This window comes from Clytia hemisphaerica, unplaced genomic scaffold (assembly GCF_902728285.1).
Source record: "Clytia hemisphaerica strain Z4C2 unplaced genomic scaffold, Clytia hemisphaerica genome assembly, whole genome shotgun sequence".
Lineage (NCBI taxonomy): Eukaryota > Metazoa > Cnidaria > Hydrozoa > Leptothecata > Clytiidae > Clytia > Clytia hemisphaerica.
The window spans coordinates 1,071,745-1,092,838 of NW_027104548.1; the positions used below are offsets into that span (position 1 = coordinate 1,071,745).

Sequence of the window (21,094 nt, forward strand, 5' to 3'; positions counted from 1 at the left end):
GCTTTTTCCTCTTCATCTTTTTCGTCATCTCAAAACTCTTCTTCGACATCCTTCTCTTTCACGACTTCGTCTCCCAAAACATCGAGCACATGCTCCACATTGTCAACTACTTTCTCAAGTTGGTCCCATTCTGTTAAAAAGAAAAGTCAGAGGAGTGGAGCCAAGCCTGGGTCCCGTGACATCTTTTTTACGACCTAGCCATTATTAGTCTATTCCAAAGAACAGTATATTTTGAGATATTTTTGAGAGGGCGAGGACGTGGATTAGGCCCGGGAAAAAAAATAATGACGCCATAGGCAAAAGTTCAAGGCCAAAGGAAAAGAAAAGGGGTAGAGAAATTCAAAATTCAAAAGTTAAAATAAACGAAAATGATTCGTACCATCTAAAAAAGCATGAAATTCTGAGCAAAAAAATGTATTACAACAACTCTCTGACTGAAACACACAAAGAAATACAGCTGCTTGAAGTTATGCTTGAGATTTTATCAAAAGTGTCATATCCAGTGTATTTAGCAGCTTCTAATGTCGTACCCAGGGCGACTTGCAATTGTGAGTGCTATCAGAATAAAAAAGAGAACTAAGGAGAGATAGTTCATACGTCATGTTACATAGAGTAAAAATTGTAAATAGTATTTCAATTCGCTTCCCGTGATACTCGGCAACGATTTTACTCTTTACAACCTTACGCTTCTGCTCATCCTCTAACAAAAAAGTTTCTTATGAAGCTTGTAGGTAGTTTTCTATCTATAATGTGAAGAATATATAGAGAGATCTGTTAATCAGATACTAAAATTTTTTCTTTATGAAGGACTTTTTTGTAAAAGGTGCTTAAAATCTCTTAATAATTCGACTGGTTAGTGACCAACCGACAGTGAAAAAATGATTAAGAAAATCACGAGGTAATATCGTACATTGTACACTTTCTTTAGTTTATAGTTTAGAGCAATTTGAATTTGTGTTTACCTTTTTTGGTTTCGAGCTTTGAGCAAGCCTCTTTAGCAAGAAAAGCCAAAATCGTTAGAACTAGAAACAAGAATCGCAAAATTGCGACTAAATATTTCCTTAAAAATGAAGGTCATTATTGACATATATAAAAAGCACACATAATAAAGTATACATATATATTTGTCCAGAAAGAACTGGCATGTTGTTTGCTTTGTTTTGGTGTTTAAAAATATGTACTTATCAGTCCTAAAAAACATACAAATTTGAATATAATGAGGGCAATAAGTCTGGTTAAATGTTACTTTATTCACAAGATTCACAGTCGGGTCTGCTACTAACATGTAATAGTTTTATTATAACCGGGCTTGAGAATCCGTAAGGAACTTGTAACATATATTATATATATAGTTTATCAGTCGACTTGAATCATTATACATTACTTATACTTCACTGGATGCATTTTTCGCTGTGAAATTAAAAACGGGCGTCAGTCAGGGCGTACGGAAGGCGTTTTGACACGGGAAATTATGATGGAGAAAGCCCGTTTTAACAAATATTTCCCTTTTGGAAAACGGGAAATATTTAATAATGACTTCATCATTTCCACGTTTCAAATTCTCTACCATCAAAAACACAATCAAACACTAAATATCTAGCTTTAAGTAAAGATCATTCTCGTCATGTAGTATCAGCGAGAAATCAGTAACAACAGATTGTGGTTGGTATGATAGCTAGACTGGAGTCGTCAGGTCGTTTATAATGCGTTTAATACAGTACTCTCGGAGTACTTATTTCCCAGGAAATAAATACTCCCCCCTCCCTGGTACTTTTTCCCCATGAAATTTGTACTCTTCCCCAATCTATGCTTCAAAATATATCGAAAATTTTGGCTATTTCTTCTTTTTTCGAAATTTGAAGTTTTTGGGCGAGAAAATCACTTTTGAATGCAATTTTTTTTACAATATTTACACCCTTTTTGGAAAAAAAGTATAAATTAGAAGCTTGTTTTAGAGCTAAAGAAATTAGTTCAAACTCGGGATAAAGGGTCTCCGAGGAGCCAAATTTTTTTCTCCAACTAAATTTTTACCTGACTTAAAACCCCGGGGGGGGGGGTACTTAGGCAAGTGAAGGTTACGGGTATGTGCCGCCGTTAAGGGTGCCTTTTTTGCAGGCCCTGCCTAAAGTCCTGTAAGAGTTGGAGAAAACAGAAAATTAAATTTCAGTCCCACTAGTGGTCGGAAAAATAGGAAAATTTATACTTTTTGCTCCTTGAAAGATCAAAATTTTGTCTAATTAGTCTCAATGATTTGAAACTCAACGCTAACCACTAGGCTATCGAGCCGCTAAAAATTTCCGTAATTTGAGCAAATTTATAAAGTGACATATATAGTATATAATAATGGGTAACCAGACCTCACGAGTTAGGCTAACTGTTATGATAGCAAATCCTCCAAATGAGCCCCACCCATGCATATATCCTTGGAGGGTAAACTGCTGACTAGAGGTGTGGCGGTTAACTCGTTTTTTCCAGGTTGGGCAAAACTCCTATCCCATAAACTTCTAACTAATCTATCCGATCTCAGTAGTAAGTATGCCACAATCAAGGTCATAATAATTGAGAAAAAGGGAAATTCCCCAGGAAGTTTTGAAACCACAATCGATTTGTAACATGTAAGTGCTCTAATTCTAAAAATCTAAAGTAGGTTCGAAGAGGGTAGAGTTTATAAGGTAGAGTTTTAATCAGAGTTTTAACGCTAGAGGGTAGGCCATTGGGCAGGCCATATGGCCCGGACACCAGAGAGGTTGGCCAGGTTTTCTAATTACCCGGGTTAGTTCGAGATTTTAAGAAAATACTTTTTAGTCCATTGCGTCTTCTCGGGATTTAGCTGCACCTCAAATTAAATGTTTTGATCGATTATGATAGGGCGAGGGCGGTAGGGGATTTTCGGTCGGACTGCCGGGCGTTTACGCCAAAAGTTTCGTGAAGTTTTAATATGAAGCTGATCGCCATTCTTTTACATTCAATCCACCGACAGGCAGGAACTTCGTAGACCTGTATCAAAAATCTCCCAAGATTTTCACGATCCTTCGTTCAATATAATCTAAAATGGGTCCAAAATTCGATCCCAATGCTATTTCCTATGGTAAGTCTGTTATTTTTTTGATTATCCTTCTCAAACCGAGCACAAATGAACATGAAATTTATGGTCTATTTTACCAGAAATGTTTGCAGAAAAGTAGTATTGATTAGTCCAGGATCTGGAGCTCAACTACTTTTTGCCTTTGATAATCTGATAGTTGAAAAAGTAGAGATTTCCTATTGCAGCGGCATCAAATCAGAAAGCAAAAATATCATCTGGAAGATTTATCATAGGGACAATTTTCTGACAAAGTATTTTTTCCTTCAGTTTGCTTGAGAGCTGTTGGTGGAGAAGTTGGTGCAACATCGGCACTTGCCCCCAAGATTGGTCCTCTTGGTTTGGTAAGATATTTTGAAGCCTATTTTTCTGATTGGACTATTCCAGAAATAATCTGTGTTGCATTGGAAACAATTCAGTTAGGGGTCATTCATAAATCAATTTTAGGTTAAAAAAACGTCAATTGAAGTTTTTAAAGCTGTTCCACCCACCCATACCTTTAAACATGTGTGTTTGGTTTAGGAACGCAAAAATTTGTAACCTAAAGTAAAGTCCGAACCCGATCGAACAGCTATCGTTCGATTTTGTTCAGTAAAGTTTGATGGTTTGATAACGAAAATTGGTTCGATAGGTTTCCGTTGACACTGCCTATTCTACTAATTAAAGTAAATGAGATAAGAAGAGGCAAAACCTTAAAGGGGAAGTTAAGTAATTTCTAGGGTACCCATTTTTTGCTGTTATCATCATTATATGACAATATCATGTGCCTCAGGTTACTTTTTATTCGTTCGAAACACTTTTTTCTATGAGATATAGCTCCCTCTTTTTGCAATAAAAGTGAGTTTTTAAAGAGAACGCGTTTTTTAAAGAGGAATGGCACGAGCATCTGTTCTGACGTAATTTGCTCCAAAAGACGAACAAAAATTTTTCTTTTAAACAAAATCTGTACTGATAAACAGTGCTTTGTAAAGAGATTCTGCTAGACCTGGCTAGACATTTATTCGTTTTTTTCAAGATTTCTTCACGTTTCTTCGATCCTATACTTTCTCATTCTTTCTACCTACTAGATTAGTAAGTCCTTGACCTTTTGTGATAATTTTAGTTTGATGAAGCAACCGTAAATGCTAGATTTGTAGATGCGGAAAAAGCTTCGGCTCTCCAGAGGAAAATGTGTCCACGAATAGTCCTCATCCCGATTGGGTAAATCGCTAATTCCACTTGAATTTTGTGGCTGAAAATGATTCTATCGAGAAAAAAAAAGAATTAACATATCCCATTTAAAAGTCTCTTATTTTGACTTTGACTTTACTGTGCGAGATTCAAAAGTTCCCTAGAAGATTCTCCTTCCTTTACTTCTCCTAGAATTTAGAAAAATGTATATTTAACCCAGTTGCTTTCAGACTTCAATTTCCCACTGGATTAGCTAGCCTTTAGAAAAACCTACTGGTAAAAACAAGTTCTAGACTTTAGATATAGGGCGCACAACGTACGTTAGCATTAACTCACTAACGTTGACTTGTCATGAAATAGGAATTATTTAACAACATTTTTCTCTTTAAAAGAGCGAGGAATGGTCTAAATACAATTTTTATATCTCTTGTCTTTCGTATTTCATAACTATTACTTTACTTACGGCCTCTTCACATGGAAAGAAGTCCAAAACTTACTAAGCTTACTGGACCTTACTGAAAACACAAAGATTCTTTCACATACCTAGATATTGTGGCTACCATTGAATTTCTATTGAAAAAAACAAGGTTTTTGGATTCTAGTATGGTTAGACCGTATAAAACATCAAGTACTGTAATGAAATATTGAAAAATCAGGGGTTGAAAAAAGTTTTGATCAGTTATGATACAGCTCTTTTCTACTACAAAGTCGTTTAAAAAAGATTCTTTCTGGAGCAAATGACGTCACACGAAAGAGAGATTAGAAGAAATTTTAAACAAAAAGGGGGTCTCTTAAACACCGGTTTTTGCGTCTAAAAGAGTATGTGTTTATGAAAGATATATCGATGTTTAGACATTGAAGTTGAGATTTTCGTGAATTCTATGATGTTAGGATTGGTTTTCAGGGGAAAAACATATACCTTAAAAATCACTTAACTTCCCCTTTAAAATCAACCAAAATTCATAACCTAGTCCAAAGCAAAAGATGTGCTTTTCTATCTTGCCACTAGCCTGGGTATCCAGACTCAAAATTTCAGAAAAAAAATTCTTACCTCAACATACAAAGTTTCTAAAATTTTAGAGTCTGGTGCAACTAAAAAAGTTGGGTACAGTTTGTTTGATACTGCCTGTGAGTGAACCCTTGTCGACAGACTATCAAAACTTTGTAAACCCAGGCAGACACACATAATTAACTTACTATAAAACCTCTTTTACAAACTCAAAAAACTTTCAAAACTACTTTAAGCTACATCAAAACATCAGCCACATTTATAAAGGCTCTTTTCCAGCGGCCATTTTGTTTAGAAATGAAACTGCGTTTTCATTTTCATTTGTTTATCTTTTTTTGCAAGGTCAGCTTTTTCCATAACTTATGCGCGCGCATCGAAAAATATTACAAACCCCGCGAAAATTCTGCTCAGTGCCTGGGCGCGAACTGACCAATTAGAGACACTCGCATATGCAGGGATAGATATCCCTGCAGACGAGTTACTTCGACCAGACCGTAAACCTGAGACAAAATATAAAAAAAACTAGACGGTGAAATAGTTTACGGTCTGGATATCCAGGCTATCTTGCCACCATCTTGTTTTAGAATGAGAATTATTTTCGTGTCATTTGCGAAGAAAAATAAATCTTGAGCACAAAAACTTTTTTAAACAATTTTTTACACCAAAAAAACCAAATAACTTTCATAGACTTACCTTTCCCAAACATTGAAAAAGCCCCTACTCATTAAAGTAAATGAGATAATATAAGGTAAAACCTTAAATTAAAAAAAAACATTAACTTTTGAAATCTGCTGTTGTACACGGAAGGGCCTTTTACAACATCATCTATTCTGCATGTAGACTTTGCAACTCGTGTGTGAAGTTTGTTTTAGGGCATTACAGGCCTTTGCCCATCGAGGATTCAATATTTTACATGTTAGTCCCTGTATCCAACTTGGTTACAATACAACAACATATAATAATAACATTAATAACAATAACATTTGATTGGCTGTATTTTCTAATTCCATAAGGAATATCGGAAATTCAAACTCTTAGTAGCCCAAACCATCATCATCCTTCGACCTAGGTCCGAATGGACCTAGGTCGGAAACAAACAATAACCCTCCCTCCACAGCTCTCGATCAGCCATTGCAGTGCCCAGTTCCTCAATCTCTAGCCCTGTTTCTCGTTTCAAAGTATCAAGAAAAGTGCGCTTTCTCGAGCGCCTAGTGCCCGCAGAACACCAAAGTAAGATCTCAGACACCATTTCGTTTTTCGCACTGAAACAGTGACCTGAGAAAGAGAGCATCCTGCTAGTCAGGACAGAGGAAATTCTTGGGAGTCCATGATATATCTCTTGAAGGGTTGGGTGGTTGCGCCAATCAAGATTCTGGACTCTTTTCAAAAGATTTGTATAGCAGCCATCAAGGCTCTTCAGCATGGTTTTTGTCATGGTCCAAGTCTCCGAGCCATATAGAAGAATGGGCTCGACAAGACTTCTAAAAGTTTGAAGTTTAAGAGCGTTAGACAAATTAGAGTGCCATATCTTGTTTAACTTATTACAAGCTTTCCAAGCTAGACCTTTCCTAATTTTAAAATCGTTTTCAGAGCTGTTAATATGAGAGCCAAGATATTTAAAATCCTTCACAAGTTTGATATTGACACCATTCTTGGAAGTTAAAGGGAGAACAATCCCAGAGGAGCTGATAAATTCAGTTTTTCCAGCATTGCAATAAAGACCGACTTGACTGGCCGAAGTTTCAAGTGAGTGAAGAAGACTTTCAAGATCAAACCATGCTTAATTTCGTCATCAGTATTTAAAAAAGGATTTGAACAACACTGTATGGCCCAAACATTTTTGGGTTGTCTTTGGGCCAAAATAGTTCAACATTCTTTTGGCCTGAATACTAATCAAAATTTTGGATTTCCGTCAAACCTGGCCTGAGGTTCTGGACTTTTTCAACTTAGAAATCACCAATTGGTCTGAAAAGTTTGTAGAAGATCTATGCTAGGATTTCTTCTTTTATAAAGATCTTTAAATCTCTTGTGATGGAATTTACCATTTTTTTTATCCTTTTTAGTCTCCAAAAAAAGTTGGTGATGACATCGCTAAAAACACTGCTGACTGGAAGGGTCTGAAAATCACTGTCAAACTAACTATCCAAAACAGACAAGCCAAAATTTCAGTTGTACCCAGTGCTGCTTCTTTAATCATCAAAGCCTTGAAGGAACCACCACGAGACAGAAAGAAGGTCAAGCATGTCAAACATGATGGAAACCTCACCATGGATAACATCTACGATATTGCTCGTGAAATGAGAGAACGATCGCTCGCCAAACAATTTTCAGGTACAGTCAAAGAAATCTTAGGAACTGCCCAAAGTGTTGGATGCACTATTGATGGAGATGACCCACATTCAATTATTGAAAAAATCAACGATGGTGAAATTGAATGCCCAGTAAGTGTCATGTTTAGGTATGAGTTTAAATCCTTTGCAAAACCCAACCTTACGTCCACGGCGTGCATTGGGGTCAACGTAGATGGAATCATCCCTCCCAGAGTTACAATAAACATTGTCACTCGATGAGAAAGGTCCAGCTATCTATAAAAACTCAAAAAGAACTCTGTTCATTCTGGTTCATTTACACAGCAAACTTTTCTCGTCGAAACTGGGGGTTGGTCGTTTCCACCGGCAAACAGGGCTCTGGTACTTTTTTCTTAGTTTATCATATTTCTTAGCTCAAGTTATAAAAGAATGGAATGTCTGAAAGATCTATCCTATCAAGTGAAATTCATCATTCATAAGGCATACAAGCTTCTGTGAGCATATTTTGTTAGAGAAACAATTTCCAAATATTTGTCACCTTTCCCCTTGTATGCAGAGAATAAAAATGGGGTATCTTACATGGTGAGGCCTGTTGGCACATAAGAACGTAAGAATACTTCAGATGGTGATAAAAGCATGAAATTTGGCACAGATGATCCTTAGAGGGTCTAAAACTGAATCATAAACAGTAACACTAAATTTTGCCACCTGCCAGATGACGTCATCAGGTGGCTGGGCCAAAATTCATTTTTTGGAGGTTGAAAGTTTTGTGATGGTACGTCATCTCAAGCCTTTAAAACCTTGTAATTTTGGAACAAATTGACCAAATTTCATGTTTTATAGATGAATTCGTATCAAAATTCATTGCTCTTTCTGATTCTGATGTTTAAATTATATTAAAAGCTCTAAATTCTACGGAATACTAAAACTTGGATTTTGCGGTTTACATAGCAAATTAAGGCAGCATTTTTCCTTCAGGAACACAGTGCAAAACCAACTAATTTTTTTGGATGTTTTAAGCCTTCCTATGTCGTTTAGACCCAAGAATTAGAAGGAACTTCGATTTTTGACATGGATTCGTGTATAAAACATCAAACTTGGTCATCTAGTTCCGCCGTTATTACGGGATTTTAGGTTTTGCCTGGAAAGGCTTATGAGGGCGTCATCACAAAACTTTCAATAGATGATATCAGCTTTCCGATTTCTCCCCGAATGATTACCCATGATGCATTGCGCAAAAAATTTCACGGGCAATATTGACTTTCCGTGAATTTTTCGCGCATTGCATCATGCGTAATCATTCGGAAAATTTGAAAAGCCAATATTGTCTATTTCCATAACTTTTGATAGGAAGATTTTTAAGGCATGTTTTATACCAGGGGGGTCGGTAGTAAAATCTTAGACTTAATGACGTTTACTACGGTGGTGGTGTGACGAAAAATTGAAAAAAACTTTTACTACCCAGGGTAGTTAAATATTCAAATGGGTGGTATCTATGTGTTAAATGTTGAAAAAATTTACTACGTGGGTAGTTAAAACTGGTAAAATTAGCAAATTTTTGCTGTTTTTGTAATTCTTTTAATTTTTTAGATGACTTTTATGAAAAATCTGAAAATTTTTATAATTTGAAAAAAATTTCTGTTGGAAAGTTGTTTGCTGTAATCAAAAAATTCTCGAATTTTTTTGTCAATATAAAAAACACTTGAATTCTAAGGGCAAAACATTAATTTTTGCACTAAGTGAAAAATGTGTCACAGAAATAATCATTTTTTAGCTTTTTTAAATCAGTCCGAAAAGCAACCAAAAAATAGGTGGTCTCTATGACAAATTGTCCCAAAAACTTTTACTACCAGGGTAGTAAAATACTTCTTCCAAGAGTCTGGGTGGTGGTATGTAAAAATTCGTACCGACCCCCCCCTGTTTATACCTCAATTTTCATCAGCATTTCATGCTCTTTCCGCTGAAACCATCATATTTCGAATATTTTAAAAAAAATAAATTTTTGCCCAGCCACCTGATGACGTCATCTGGCAGGTGGCCAGGTAGGAAAATTTGGTGTTACTGTTTAAAATCAAGTTTTAGACCCTCTAAGGATCATCCGTGCCAAATTTAGTATTTTTGTGCTAACAGACATTACTATACAATATGCTTACTACATGCATACTAAATGAACGATTCCGCAGATAAGCATTTAAAATCTGATTTAAGTTTCTTCCTTTTCAGTACATTTATAGTTCTCTTATCATTTAGAAATTCCTAATGTTACCAAATTTGAGAGGCGAAAATCCAGTTTTACAGCTCACATTAGTTGGTTGTCTGCCTTGGAGTATTTACAATGAGTACTCTACTGAAAGATATTAATGTTTTTTCTTATTCTTTCAGGATGCATGAAGCGAGAATATATGGTGGTAGAAAAACAAACAAATCTTCTCCATTCTTTATTTATCCTTGACCCTGCTTGAACTAGAATTAGTCCATCAAATATAAATTTGCTAATCTTTAGGTTTAATTCGGGTGTGAAAACAATGAAAAGAAACTTGTTTTATTTTTTGAATAGCAAATTCGGAAAAAAATCATGATAAATTTTTGCCTGTCGAAGGTTTACGCCCAGCCAGCACATTACAGGCACAATTAAAAAATATCAATTTTGGCTAATAGACTTCTTAAAAAGGATTTTAGGACTTTTTCGTAATAATAATTTATGTTCACTGGAAGGTATTCTTTCTAAAAAAACGAATTTCTTGACAAATTTTTACTTTTCGATATCATCAACGTTTCATGACGTCATTTTGCCTTACTTCCTTAATATCGCCTGTTTTATGTAAAGTGTTTTGGGCATTTTCGCACTACCCTTTGCAGGATAAGCAAGTCCCCTAGATAAAGTCTAATGAGATAATGCTAGATCAGCATTTCATAAATATACCATGCGTCGTTCCCTTTAAGCATCCTCATTATGGCATTATACACGTCTTTTTTTTTTTAAGAAACATGAGGCTCAGAATGCTTAAAAACTAAGAAACATGCTGAGGGTGAGAATGAGAAAATAACATTTGATTCGGTTTTTTATAAGAACCTTCCAATCAAGGCTAATTATGTCAAAAAGTTTAGAAACATTTAAGGCTCAAAAGGCCGATTTGTACGAGTAATCGTATGGTTTGGAGTGCAATTAACGATTAATCACGAGTAACAAAGGAGAAGATAATAATTTACACGAGTCCGAAAGACGAGTGCAAATTATGGTGTTTTCTCCTTTGTTATTTTTGGAAAATTTGGGGTCCAATTTTCGAACCTCAGCGGAGCACCCCCGTCGGTCGACAAGGGTAGTAGTCCCCCCCCCCGGGGTCTTTTTTCTTTTGTCTAAAAAGAAGCTATTGCAGTGCGATATTTTTGTTTACATTAAAAAGAAGTCAGTCACTTCAATGCAAAATCACTTTGTGTTTTTATAATAAAGAAGTCTCTGTATTGCTACTTTAATGGGATAAATTTTCGCGGGGATTAAATTTCGCGGTTGAGCTCATCCGCGAAATTTTAAGATTTCGTGGGGATTAATTTTCGCGGATGGCATTATTTTCTCGATATTGTGACTTTTACTGTCAAATCATGCATATTGGTTGTTCAAATACACATTATTTGCGCCTCTTTGATGCAAGTAACTATTCAAATAGTATTTATTTGACATATTTTGAGTTTTGTTTAGAAATATTTCGCGGATGACACCCAAATCCGCGAAAATTTATCCCATTAAAGTAAACAGGGCGTGGGAGAGAGAAAGCAATAAAGGGAGCAAAAGTGTCCCCCCGCCGAAGAGTGCAAAAAGTGGTAAATAGTGCAATTAACGATTAATCGCACTCCTCTAAACCAATCAGATTCGAGTAATTTTGCACGACTGAGGATTACTTAAGAAACATCGAGGCTGCTTGGTAAAACTAGTTTCTTAAAAAAAAAAGACGTGTATAGTAATTATAAAATAATGTAAATGTCATACCTGTAAGTCTCAAAGGATCTTGATTACAGAATGACATTTTATTAGTGAAGTAGTTAGTATTTTATCTTCAGTATTGATAGCTGATAGATAGGTGTTATCAGTGTAATTTGAAATTTGTACTTTTGAGCTACATTAGTTTAAATTAGAAAATTTTCGGTCTCCTTAAAGTTCTACGAACTGGAAACTACTTTAACCGGATTAATTTTGACGAGCTCAAAAATTCGCGAAATTTTTTGGATTTATTTTCGCGAATGAGCCCTTTGAAAAATTTCGCGTGGATTTAATTTCGCGAATAAGCCTTTTCAAAAATTTCGCGTGGATTTAATTTTGCGAAGGGAAGAAATTAAAAAAAAATTACTTCGGTCATCTTTACGATTTTCTTGAAACTTGACAATTTTGCTAAAAACAACTATGGTACAAAAATTACAATTCTTTCTCATCATCACAATTCTCAAAAAGGTCAAATGCAGAGCGTTGCTTCTCTGGCAAAACCCACGCGTCCTCGTCGTCATCTTCGCCGTTATCTTCTCAAGAGAAAAAGTCCCAAAATGTGGAAAATAAGGAATGAAAGTGATATAGTCACAATAGATTAGATATTGCATGGATATTGTCAATTTTAAAGATGTATTATTCATATCATTGTGTCATAAAAGGAAAAAAAGTGAACTAAGAAAAGCAAAATTAAAAAAAAATCTAGGTGGATTTATTTTCGCGAATGACCCCTTTGAAAAATTTCGCGCGGATTTAATTTCGCGAACGAGCTATCCCAAACGATTTCGCGAGTTTTATTTTCGCGAAAATTCGCGAAACCGTGAATAAAAACGAGGGGTAAATCACTAAAAATGACAATAAAGGTCATAATATTCTCGATAATATTTTGATAATTTGAGTTATTTTAACGTTTTTCAAGATTTAAAGTCCGGCGAGAAAGTCGATTTGGGCTATCTCTTTAATTTAATCGAATATTTCAATTCGGAAGGGGTTGGCAGACTTACAGGCTATATTCTGAGCCTTGTTGGACTATTTTTGAACTTTTGGAGTCTCATGTTAAAACTCTACCCTTCCAACCTACTTTAGAGCACTTACAAATCACTTGTGGTTCAAAAACTTCCCGGTGTATTTCCCTCTTTTCTCAAATATTATGACCTTGATTGTAGGTGTAAAACCCTGCATATTATAATCAAAAAATGTTATTTTCTCATTCTCAGCCTCAGCATGTTTCTTAAATGTTCCTTAGTTTTTAGGCATTCTGAGCCTCAAGTTTCTTAAAAGTGTGTTTCTTAAAAAAAAAAGACGTGTATAATATGTCTATGTTTAAAGTCAAAAAATATTTTTTTTCAAGTAAGAGGGCTAAAAAGGGTTGAAAATCTAAAATCCGTCATTATGGAAATTTGAGCCTGATCCAAATAACGCCACACACGTTTTCTGACTCTTCAAGGACTACACTTTCATGATCAAAAGAAAAAATGACTATACGCCGATGCGCATACGCTTTGAATATAATGAAATTCTTGGGTTCTTATCTAAAAACCATGTAATCACAATAAGCTATATCACACTTTTGAGGAAATTACATAGCTATGGTTTGAGGAGAAGAAATACAGTGAAGCATAACAATCTAACTCTTGATCAAATCAAAGATCGGGTTCGTCATCTGATAACCCCAGGATCTGCTGGTGGTTATAGAACGATCTGGCATTCCCTTCAAATTAGTGGAGTTAGAGTACCACGTAAACTTGAAAGTGAAATTTTGAAATTATTGATCGCAATATTGTAAGTTTGAGAGCTTTTTCGTGGAGAAGCCTTTTTACAGAACTAGAATGATGGAGCAGAGGTACTCCAACGTGATTTGGATGAAGTCTGATTTCACTTTATTGAACACTCGTATTCAAAAAAGTGCTTTATAAATGACTGCTTGGCGTACTGATTCCCTTTACTACTTGTCTAAATTGGCCGGGTCAGAAAATCGGAAACAAGTAGTTCAAGAACCTTTTAGGATGTTTCCGAAAACGTTGTAGTGAGAGACTATGGAAACGAATACTTGGAATATTTTGATCCTATTGGAGATAAACCGGTTAGAAAGCCAGAAGATTGACGTTCTGCATTAAATTCATATCGTTTTTGTTACATGTTATGTAAAACATTTATTTGATAAAATGTAATTTTAAGTACCATTTTAAATATATAATGTGCTGTTTTATCAACTCGAATATTTCAATTAACCTTCTACATCTTTTCTTCTTCCAATAAGGCCGCCTAATAAGAGGGATACTCTGCTGAACCAGCCCTGAATTAAGGGTGCCTATTTGATTAAAAAGATAGAAAAATCACAAAACTAAATCAAAAAATCAGAATTTCTCGTTTACCTAGACATCAACCTCGTCCCCGTGTATCCCAGGCTTTATTTACGTTACTGATTGACGCCAGAGAATTATCTAGCGCTATCAGTAAGCATCAAAAAGCTGATAATGCGCAGGGAACGAGGTTGCCAAGACATATTATAAATCAGTCGATCACAGATTTTATGCTAATTACAAAAAATGTCAGGCTGAAAATCTTACTATCTTGAGGATAAAATAAATTCAATTTGCCACTTGCCTTGCTTAATTTCGAAGCACTTTCCTTATCAGCAAAAAAAAATCAAGTGCATGTGCATAGGCTACAGGAGGTAATCCTCATCGAATTTTGGGACGTTATTTTAACCCCTGATAAAATCCCACCGGGTCTGTGAGAAGGGCGTGTATGTCCGAGCCACTGCACTATGTCCTTCGTGTGCAAGTAAACTAACTTGTTTTAAATGATCGTTTATGCCCTAAACTTCATAAAAAGTGATGGTGAACTCGATTTCGAAAATGTTACAGGTCTCCATGTGACGTCATCACATTAGCTGGGGCTTGAAAATGAAAGTAAAAATTAGCTAGAAGCTCAAATATAGTTTAAATGAAAGATCTTCATCTCAGGATTCCAAAAGATATCACGATATCACAACACGGGTCTGAAAATCAACATTTGAAGAGCTATAGCACGAATTTGGTCTTAAAACGACTATTTGAATTTTGGCGACTGTTTTGGAGACTATTCAAATTGGCGTGAGACTAATCAAATTTTGGCGTGGGACTATTCAAATTTTGACGTGAAGTAAAATTTAGGCGTGACAGTTGTGGGCCACCGTATCTTTTTGATTTCTTTTTGATTTCTTTTTGATTTTTGATTTCTTTTTGGTTTCTTTTTGATTTTTGATTTCTTTTTGATTTCTTTTTGATTTTTCAAAAAGGTATATGTGATTTTTTTCAGTGATTTACCCCTCGTTTCAGCCATTAATCTTTAATGGACAGTAAAGTAAGACCAGCGGCGCAAAAGTTTAAAGATTATCAGGTATGAATTTTTCTGATAAAGTTTTAGAAAATAAAAATATTGACCAAATCGACTTACACTTAGGTATAAAACTTCCATTTCAAGTATCAACAGCTCATGTTTCTTATTTGAGGAGCTTTATTTTTGGTGCTAAATCGGTATAAATTGGCGGATTTTTAGACATTTTAAAAGTTGAAAATTGAAAAATTTTCCTTGTTCAGAAAACTATGGGAGTATGACATTTCGAATATCAAGTTATCATTACCACCACTTTCATATATAAATAAATGTTTTTTTAACTCAAAGTTTCCGGGCGTTACTTTCAACCAGTCACCGCTCTTACACAGCATAGTATAAGAAAGCCGCGGCTTTCTTATACTATGTACACAGTTTAATATTTTCACTTAATGGTTAAGGATGGATGGCGCAAATAAGGACAAAAAACCCAGGGGCGCCAATTTCATAGTTTGCACCACCAAGAAAATTAGGCCAGGCCGCTACTGACCCTGACCCTAACTGATAATAACCGAACCCCCGTCTTCCAGGATGACTTTTAGCAATGCGCGGATGAGAAAATAAATAAGGTGACTTTTGGCCATCCGATCTAAGAGCAACCGAATAAAAAGGTACGTACTCACCAGGGGGTAGAGCCATTTGCGTACATGGGTAGGCTTCTGCTCATCCTCTAGCGAAAAAAGTATCTTATTATATAGAGGAGATATATCTATAGAGGTTTGCGAATCAAACTAGTACATGGGGAGAGGGTACTCAATTTTGGACATTTAGGTGCGTACGTACTATGTAGACGGTAAAAGTGGAGCCTTTAAAGTGTAAATATCTTGAGTTGAAGCATGGAATTATCATAGACAATGAAATAACCAACCTCGTTCCCTGCGCATTATCAGCTGTTTATGCTTTATGGCGCTAGATAATGGCGTCCATGCATCAGCAGTGTAAATAAATACACGGGCACTAGGTTGTGAAATAACAACTTCTGATTTTTGGCAATTTCTCATGTACAAATAAGCCTTGTCCGCAGTAAGGGGCTGACCACATGGAACGTACGCACTAAACTGTCAAAAACCGAGTACCCCTTCCCCGTGTAGGCATGCCAATACCCCACACCAAAGTTATGGCTGTTTTTCTATGAAAAACTGGGATGAAAAGTTGATCAAAAAGCACTATTTTCAAGATTTTGAGACAAATAAGCTTTTTATAGAAAAATGTTCCGTAAATCTTTTTTCAGTTCGGTAAAAGATACACCATCTACAGTACTGCAAAAAAAAATTCAAAATACTTTTTCTTCGCCAAAAATAAGCTCTTCAAAGTTGAAATACTCTTCGCAAAAGTCTTCATTTTCTTCTTCATCAAATTTTTTCATTACGATTCTTAAATTTTATTTTTTTAAATTGTATAACAGTTTTATGTGCTACATCAAGTGAAGTAGAAATTTATATTTTGTAATTGGCAAATGAAAAATTCACCATGGTCAGAGCCCTCAAGTTAAATAAAACAGGTTTTGTAGGGCACTCCTTTAGGTCTCGTAGAATTGAGTGAAAACGTTTTTTTCAGAGGGAATTTAATTTGACCGATGAAGGATATTTTTGGCAATAAAACGTTATCAAATAAAAAGAAACCTGTTTCAATTCAAGGCCTAAAAAAGCACAAAATTGGGAAATGAATTCAGCTAAGAGAACGATTTATTTTGAAAATGCTCCCATCAAAGTGCTGTCATCATCGGAAAACGTCCAATTTTCCGCCTAAGAGACATAAAAGTACTGACGAAATTTGTAAACAAACCGTATGCAGCGAGATACAAAATCAAAACAAATGTCACATGTCAAAATCAAAACAAATATATAGCTGACTTTGATTTATTGTTTCAATTGTTTTACAACATACAAGTTTGTTTTGGACACGTGATTTTAATTGTTCTCTTTAACGACACGTGGTTCGCGTAATGTTTACATTTTACTACTTTTATGTCCCTTTAAAAATGCCATTTCTTGGTACCAGGTTGTCTGTACAAAAACCTGATATCTACGGCTAATTTCAAAATTCATTGCCGTATAGGGAATACGCTACGATAATCGTGAGACTCTGGTACACAGTAGGCACCAGGTGGTGGAAACTTGACAAATACCCCATTTTATTTATCTACTTTTCACTTCTCAGACCTCGAAAAAACCGTCAGTAATAAAGGGGGATAATTTCTATAGATTAACTAAAATCGATTCACTCGAAAACTGCAGGAGATTCGAAGGGCAAATTTTTTTGTCAATTCTACACCCTATTAAGAGCACAATATCAAGATAGATAAAACTTTTTATAAATCGTTGTCGACATCGGGCAAATATGTCGAACCTTCTTTTTTTCCCGTGGCAAATAGGTCGAACCTTTTTTTTTCCCGCGGCAAATAGGTCGAACCTTAAAAAAAACGACGGGCAGTTAAAGGGTTAAAGGTTTTTTGACAAAACTTTCTTCTCCACCGTTTCATTCGATGTTAATCCAGAGTCTCAATAATAATTCCATGCTTAATTAAATAACAAAAAGAAAGAAATTTTCGTGCCGGGAAGAAAATTTCACGGTTTTTTTGACAAATTCCGCGAAACTTATTAAATTAAATTAATAATTTTAGGATTTAAAAAATACCCTTGGACAGCAATTTAAAGGCACGTCCAAATTTATCGTAATTTTATATCACCGTTTCCACTTGTCAAATCATATCACTTCATACATCAAAAGAAGCGTTTAGATCACTGGAATGGCTGTAACTTAATTATTATTTTTTCACCTAAAGCTAAAAGATAATACCGGTAGGCAGAAACCAAAAATTACTGACGTCAGCAAAACTTGTTTTTTAATAACTCCAGTTTGGCTAATGGTGTAGGGTTTCCTGGCTACTAATGGTGTAGAAACATGAAATTTGGACTAAAGTTGCACATTATTATAGGATCATTTTGCAAAAAAAATATTTTTTCAAGTTTTTACTGTTGTCAGCAGAAATCAGCAAAGTACGAAATTTTCAAAAAAGTTACTTAAAGGGACATTAAAGTAGTAAAATGTAAATATTGCGCGAACCACGTGTCATTAAAGAGAACAATTAAAATTACGTGTCCAAAACAAACTTGTAAAACAATCGAACAATCAAAATTAGCCATATTTGGTTTGATTTTTTATTTTGACATGTGACATTTGTTTTGATTTTGTATCCGCTGCATACAGTTTGTTTACAAATTTCGCAAGTACTGTTATGTCCCTTTAATTTTTGCCACCGCAGCGAGCCTGAGGGCGAGCGAGGATGGCAGTCATTGCTTCACGCTAGGATATTGGAAACGCATCTCGAATTTTTGCGCGCGCGTTTTTTTTTTTGTTTGTTTGCGTTTGTTAGTATCGTATGTTCCGGCTAATATGATACCCCGTAAAGTTTACTACCCGGTCAGATTTATAGCGTTTCCTTTTTAGCATGCGTAGCGGATGTTTTTCCTTGCTTTAACTTTAGCGCTTTAACCGCTGAAACGATAACGATTTTGGATGACAGATGCAGGTAATTTTTTAGTAAACAAAGTCACGCTTTTTGACAAAGCAGACATTTTGAAAAGCTCTCTGCTACTGTACTCAGTAGTCTAGCAGTCGATTTGCATTACCTTATCGGTAGAAATTTCGTCGGTAAAAAGTGACGAAAAAATCGCTTAGTGACGAAAGTTTTTACCGACGAATATTTTCCCCGGCCTTAATGCGCTTACCAAAACCAGCAAGTGACGAAAGTTTTTGCCGACGAATATTTTTTGCCGACGAAATTTTCCACCGACGAAATTTCTACCGATAAGGTACTTTTAACAAAAAATTTATATATAAACCAGTGAATTTGCTGACAGTCAAATTATACAATCTGTCTCCTGTCTTAGACATCCAGATTGATTTATTTTTTCGGCCTTCAGTTTGTTCTATACGTTCAAACTGCCACAGCTGTGCTGTGAGTAAAGCACGTTACGTCTTTACTTTCGGCTGGGACAAACACTGTCAAAAATCCAGTTTGAGGTACCACCTCAGACTGTTTGAACTGAAATAAAATTACCTATGAAAGGTTTACTCCTATGAAAGGATAACTCCTATGAAACTAAAAATTTGAAATATATTTATATACTGTAAGATTTTTGAAAATTTTCATTTTCACTTTTATTTTCAGTCATGGAAGAGGAAGGTTTTTTAATTAATTTAGACACAGCAATGAGTGTTGTGCATTTTCGAAATTCAAGCAGAACAACTGCTGGACGTACCTTTTCTGGCGCTGTAGATTGTTTTCTTGAAATATGTTACAGCTTGCTTCTTCCAGAAATCAAAGCTAAAATTTTGTTTGATGATTCAAGTGATTTTTTTAATTTACTTCGAATAAGTGGGTCAATGGAAATTACATTTCAAAATAACAATATGAAAAGTAATGCTTTTCGACTGCTGGATGAAATCAGAGAACCAATATGGTCTAGGATCATTGAAAATTGTGGTACGTTTATCAAAAGAAATTGTGACGCAGAGTTCCAAGAACTTTTTGCAAGTGATTATCAGAAGGAGAAAGACAAGTTTTTGAAACAAGTTTTATAATTCAAGGTACTTGTAATAGTTGCGGTAGTGTGAAGGAACGTAAAGAAACAGGTAACATCGTTAGTATTCTTTCACATAATATGTATCCAGAGATTATGACTGATGCAAGTTCTTGGCCAAACTGTGTATCGAATTCTCTTAATCCAAGTCCAGAAATTAATTGCGATACGTGCTCTGTCAATATACCAGCGCAGGTTCAAGCTGCCCATCTTCCAACCTTGTTTTAATCGAATTTTCTACTGCAATATGTATAAATAATTTCAGATTTTTTGAGCAGGTTTTAGTGAAAGAAAACAGCTATAAATGACAGGGTATTGTAAGGAATTGTGCATGTGGTTATTTATTGAAAATGGATGGGTTTACATCGATAATTTAAATTCTGACAAAATATTATATCAAAATATAAATAAGATGTTTTCTGAAAACGAAGGATGATGGTTTTTTGCATTTTATAGAAAAACTGATTCTGAAAAAATTGATTTTGTTATCGAGAACGATCCTCTTCAAGCAGCTAAATCTGTTGCTGAAAAAGCTGATGTCCCTTTAAATACGCAAAACTCCTTGAGAAATATCATTTAAACATTATTGGACCTTCAAATGACTAAATTTTTGTATTAAAAGACGGTGGCAGTTAGTGGCAACTATGACCTAGTTTAATTCATTTAATCACCAAATTGCTAAGTGAACGTACTGTCGTGAGCGTTAGATGCAGTGTCGAAGTAGACCCAAACCGGTCACATTTAACCATATTAACCCCAACCTTTTTTTATTTTTGTAGCCCTAGCCTAGGGGGGGGGTAGAATCTACCACCCTCGATTATTTTTTATCTAGAAGAGCTATGGCCATAAAATTGGTACAAATGTTCTCCATCATGACACAAACTTCAAGGAAGAAAAAAATTTTGATGACGTCATCCAAAAAGCGATGACGTCATCACAAAACTTCCACCTGTCGGAAAAAAGCAAAAATGTATGGTTTACAAAAATGTCTCTCACAGTTGAAGCAATAAAGATACCAAGATTCTGTTCAAAGATTTTGAAAGATAAAAGGTTTTTCTTTAACATAATTGCCGGTTTTGTATTTTCCATTAAGATTTGTTGTTGAAATCAATGCTGAAAATGAGTAAAATTTTGAGAATTTGATGACGTGATAAATGATGACGTAATCATTTTAAAAGTTATTTTTTGATTTCTTTTAAATCACATTGTTGATACCTATCACCTGTCAAAATTTGAATATGGTTGGATTAATAATTCAGAAGTTATCGCAATTTTAAAATTTTGAGTTTGAAGCAATTTTAGATTGGTTTTATGTCATGTTTCACAATAAATCATAAAACCTGACCTACTAGGAGACGCATGACCCTAAAAATTTGCACAAGTACTCTTAATAAGATTTTATTAAAAGTCGTTTAAAAAATTTTTCTCTGAGATATACACAAAAGAACACTAGTTTTGGTAGATTCTACCCCCTGGGGCTAAATAATAGGGTTAAAAAAATTTGCAAAGCGCACGTGCACTTCTTGATTGACCCCCTAAACACGCTTTTCGAAGGACCATCCAACTCCCCCTCACGGCGTAAGT

At 35.2% G+C, this 21,094-nt stretch overlaps 2 protein-coding genes across 2 annotated transcripts in view; one reads left to right on the forward strand and one right to left on the reverse strand.

Annotated features, from left to right (window-relative positions):
* Window positions 1-1,305: 1,305 nt before the first annotated feature.
* Window positions 1,306-21,094, reverse strand: part of LOC136822806 (2-iminobutanoate/2-iminopropanoate deaminase-like) — a 224,509-nt gene continuing 204,720 nt past the window's right edge. The window contains exon 8 of the mRNA XM_067079117.1: window positions 1,306-1,316. The gene's annotated coding sequence lies outside the window, so the exon portion shown is untranslated. The remainder of the gene's footprint in view (window positions 1,317-21,094) is intronic.
* On the forward strand, window positions 2,957-9,995 carry LOC136822812 (large ribosomal subunit protein uL11-like). Its single transcript, XM_067079124.1, has 4 exons — window positions 2,957-3,088; window positions 3,353-3,426; window positions 7,325-7,702; window positions 9,953-9,995. The coding sequence occupies exons 1-4, from the start codon at window positions 3,052-3,054 to the stop codon at window positions 9,959-9,961; spliced, it is 498 nt and encodes a 165-aa protein (XP_066935225.1). The 5' UTR covers window positions 2,957-3,051; the 3' UTR covers window positions 9,962-9,995.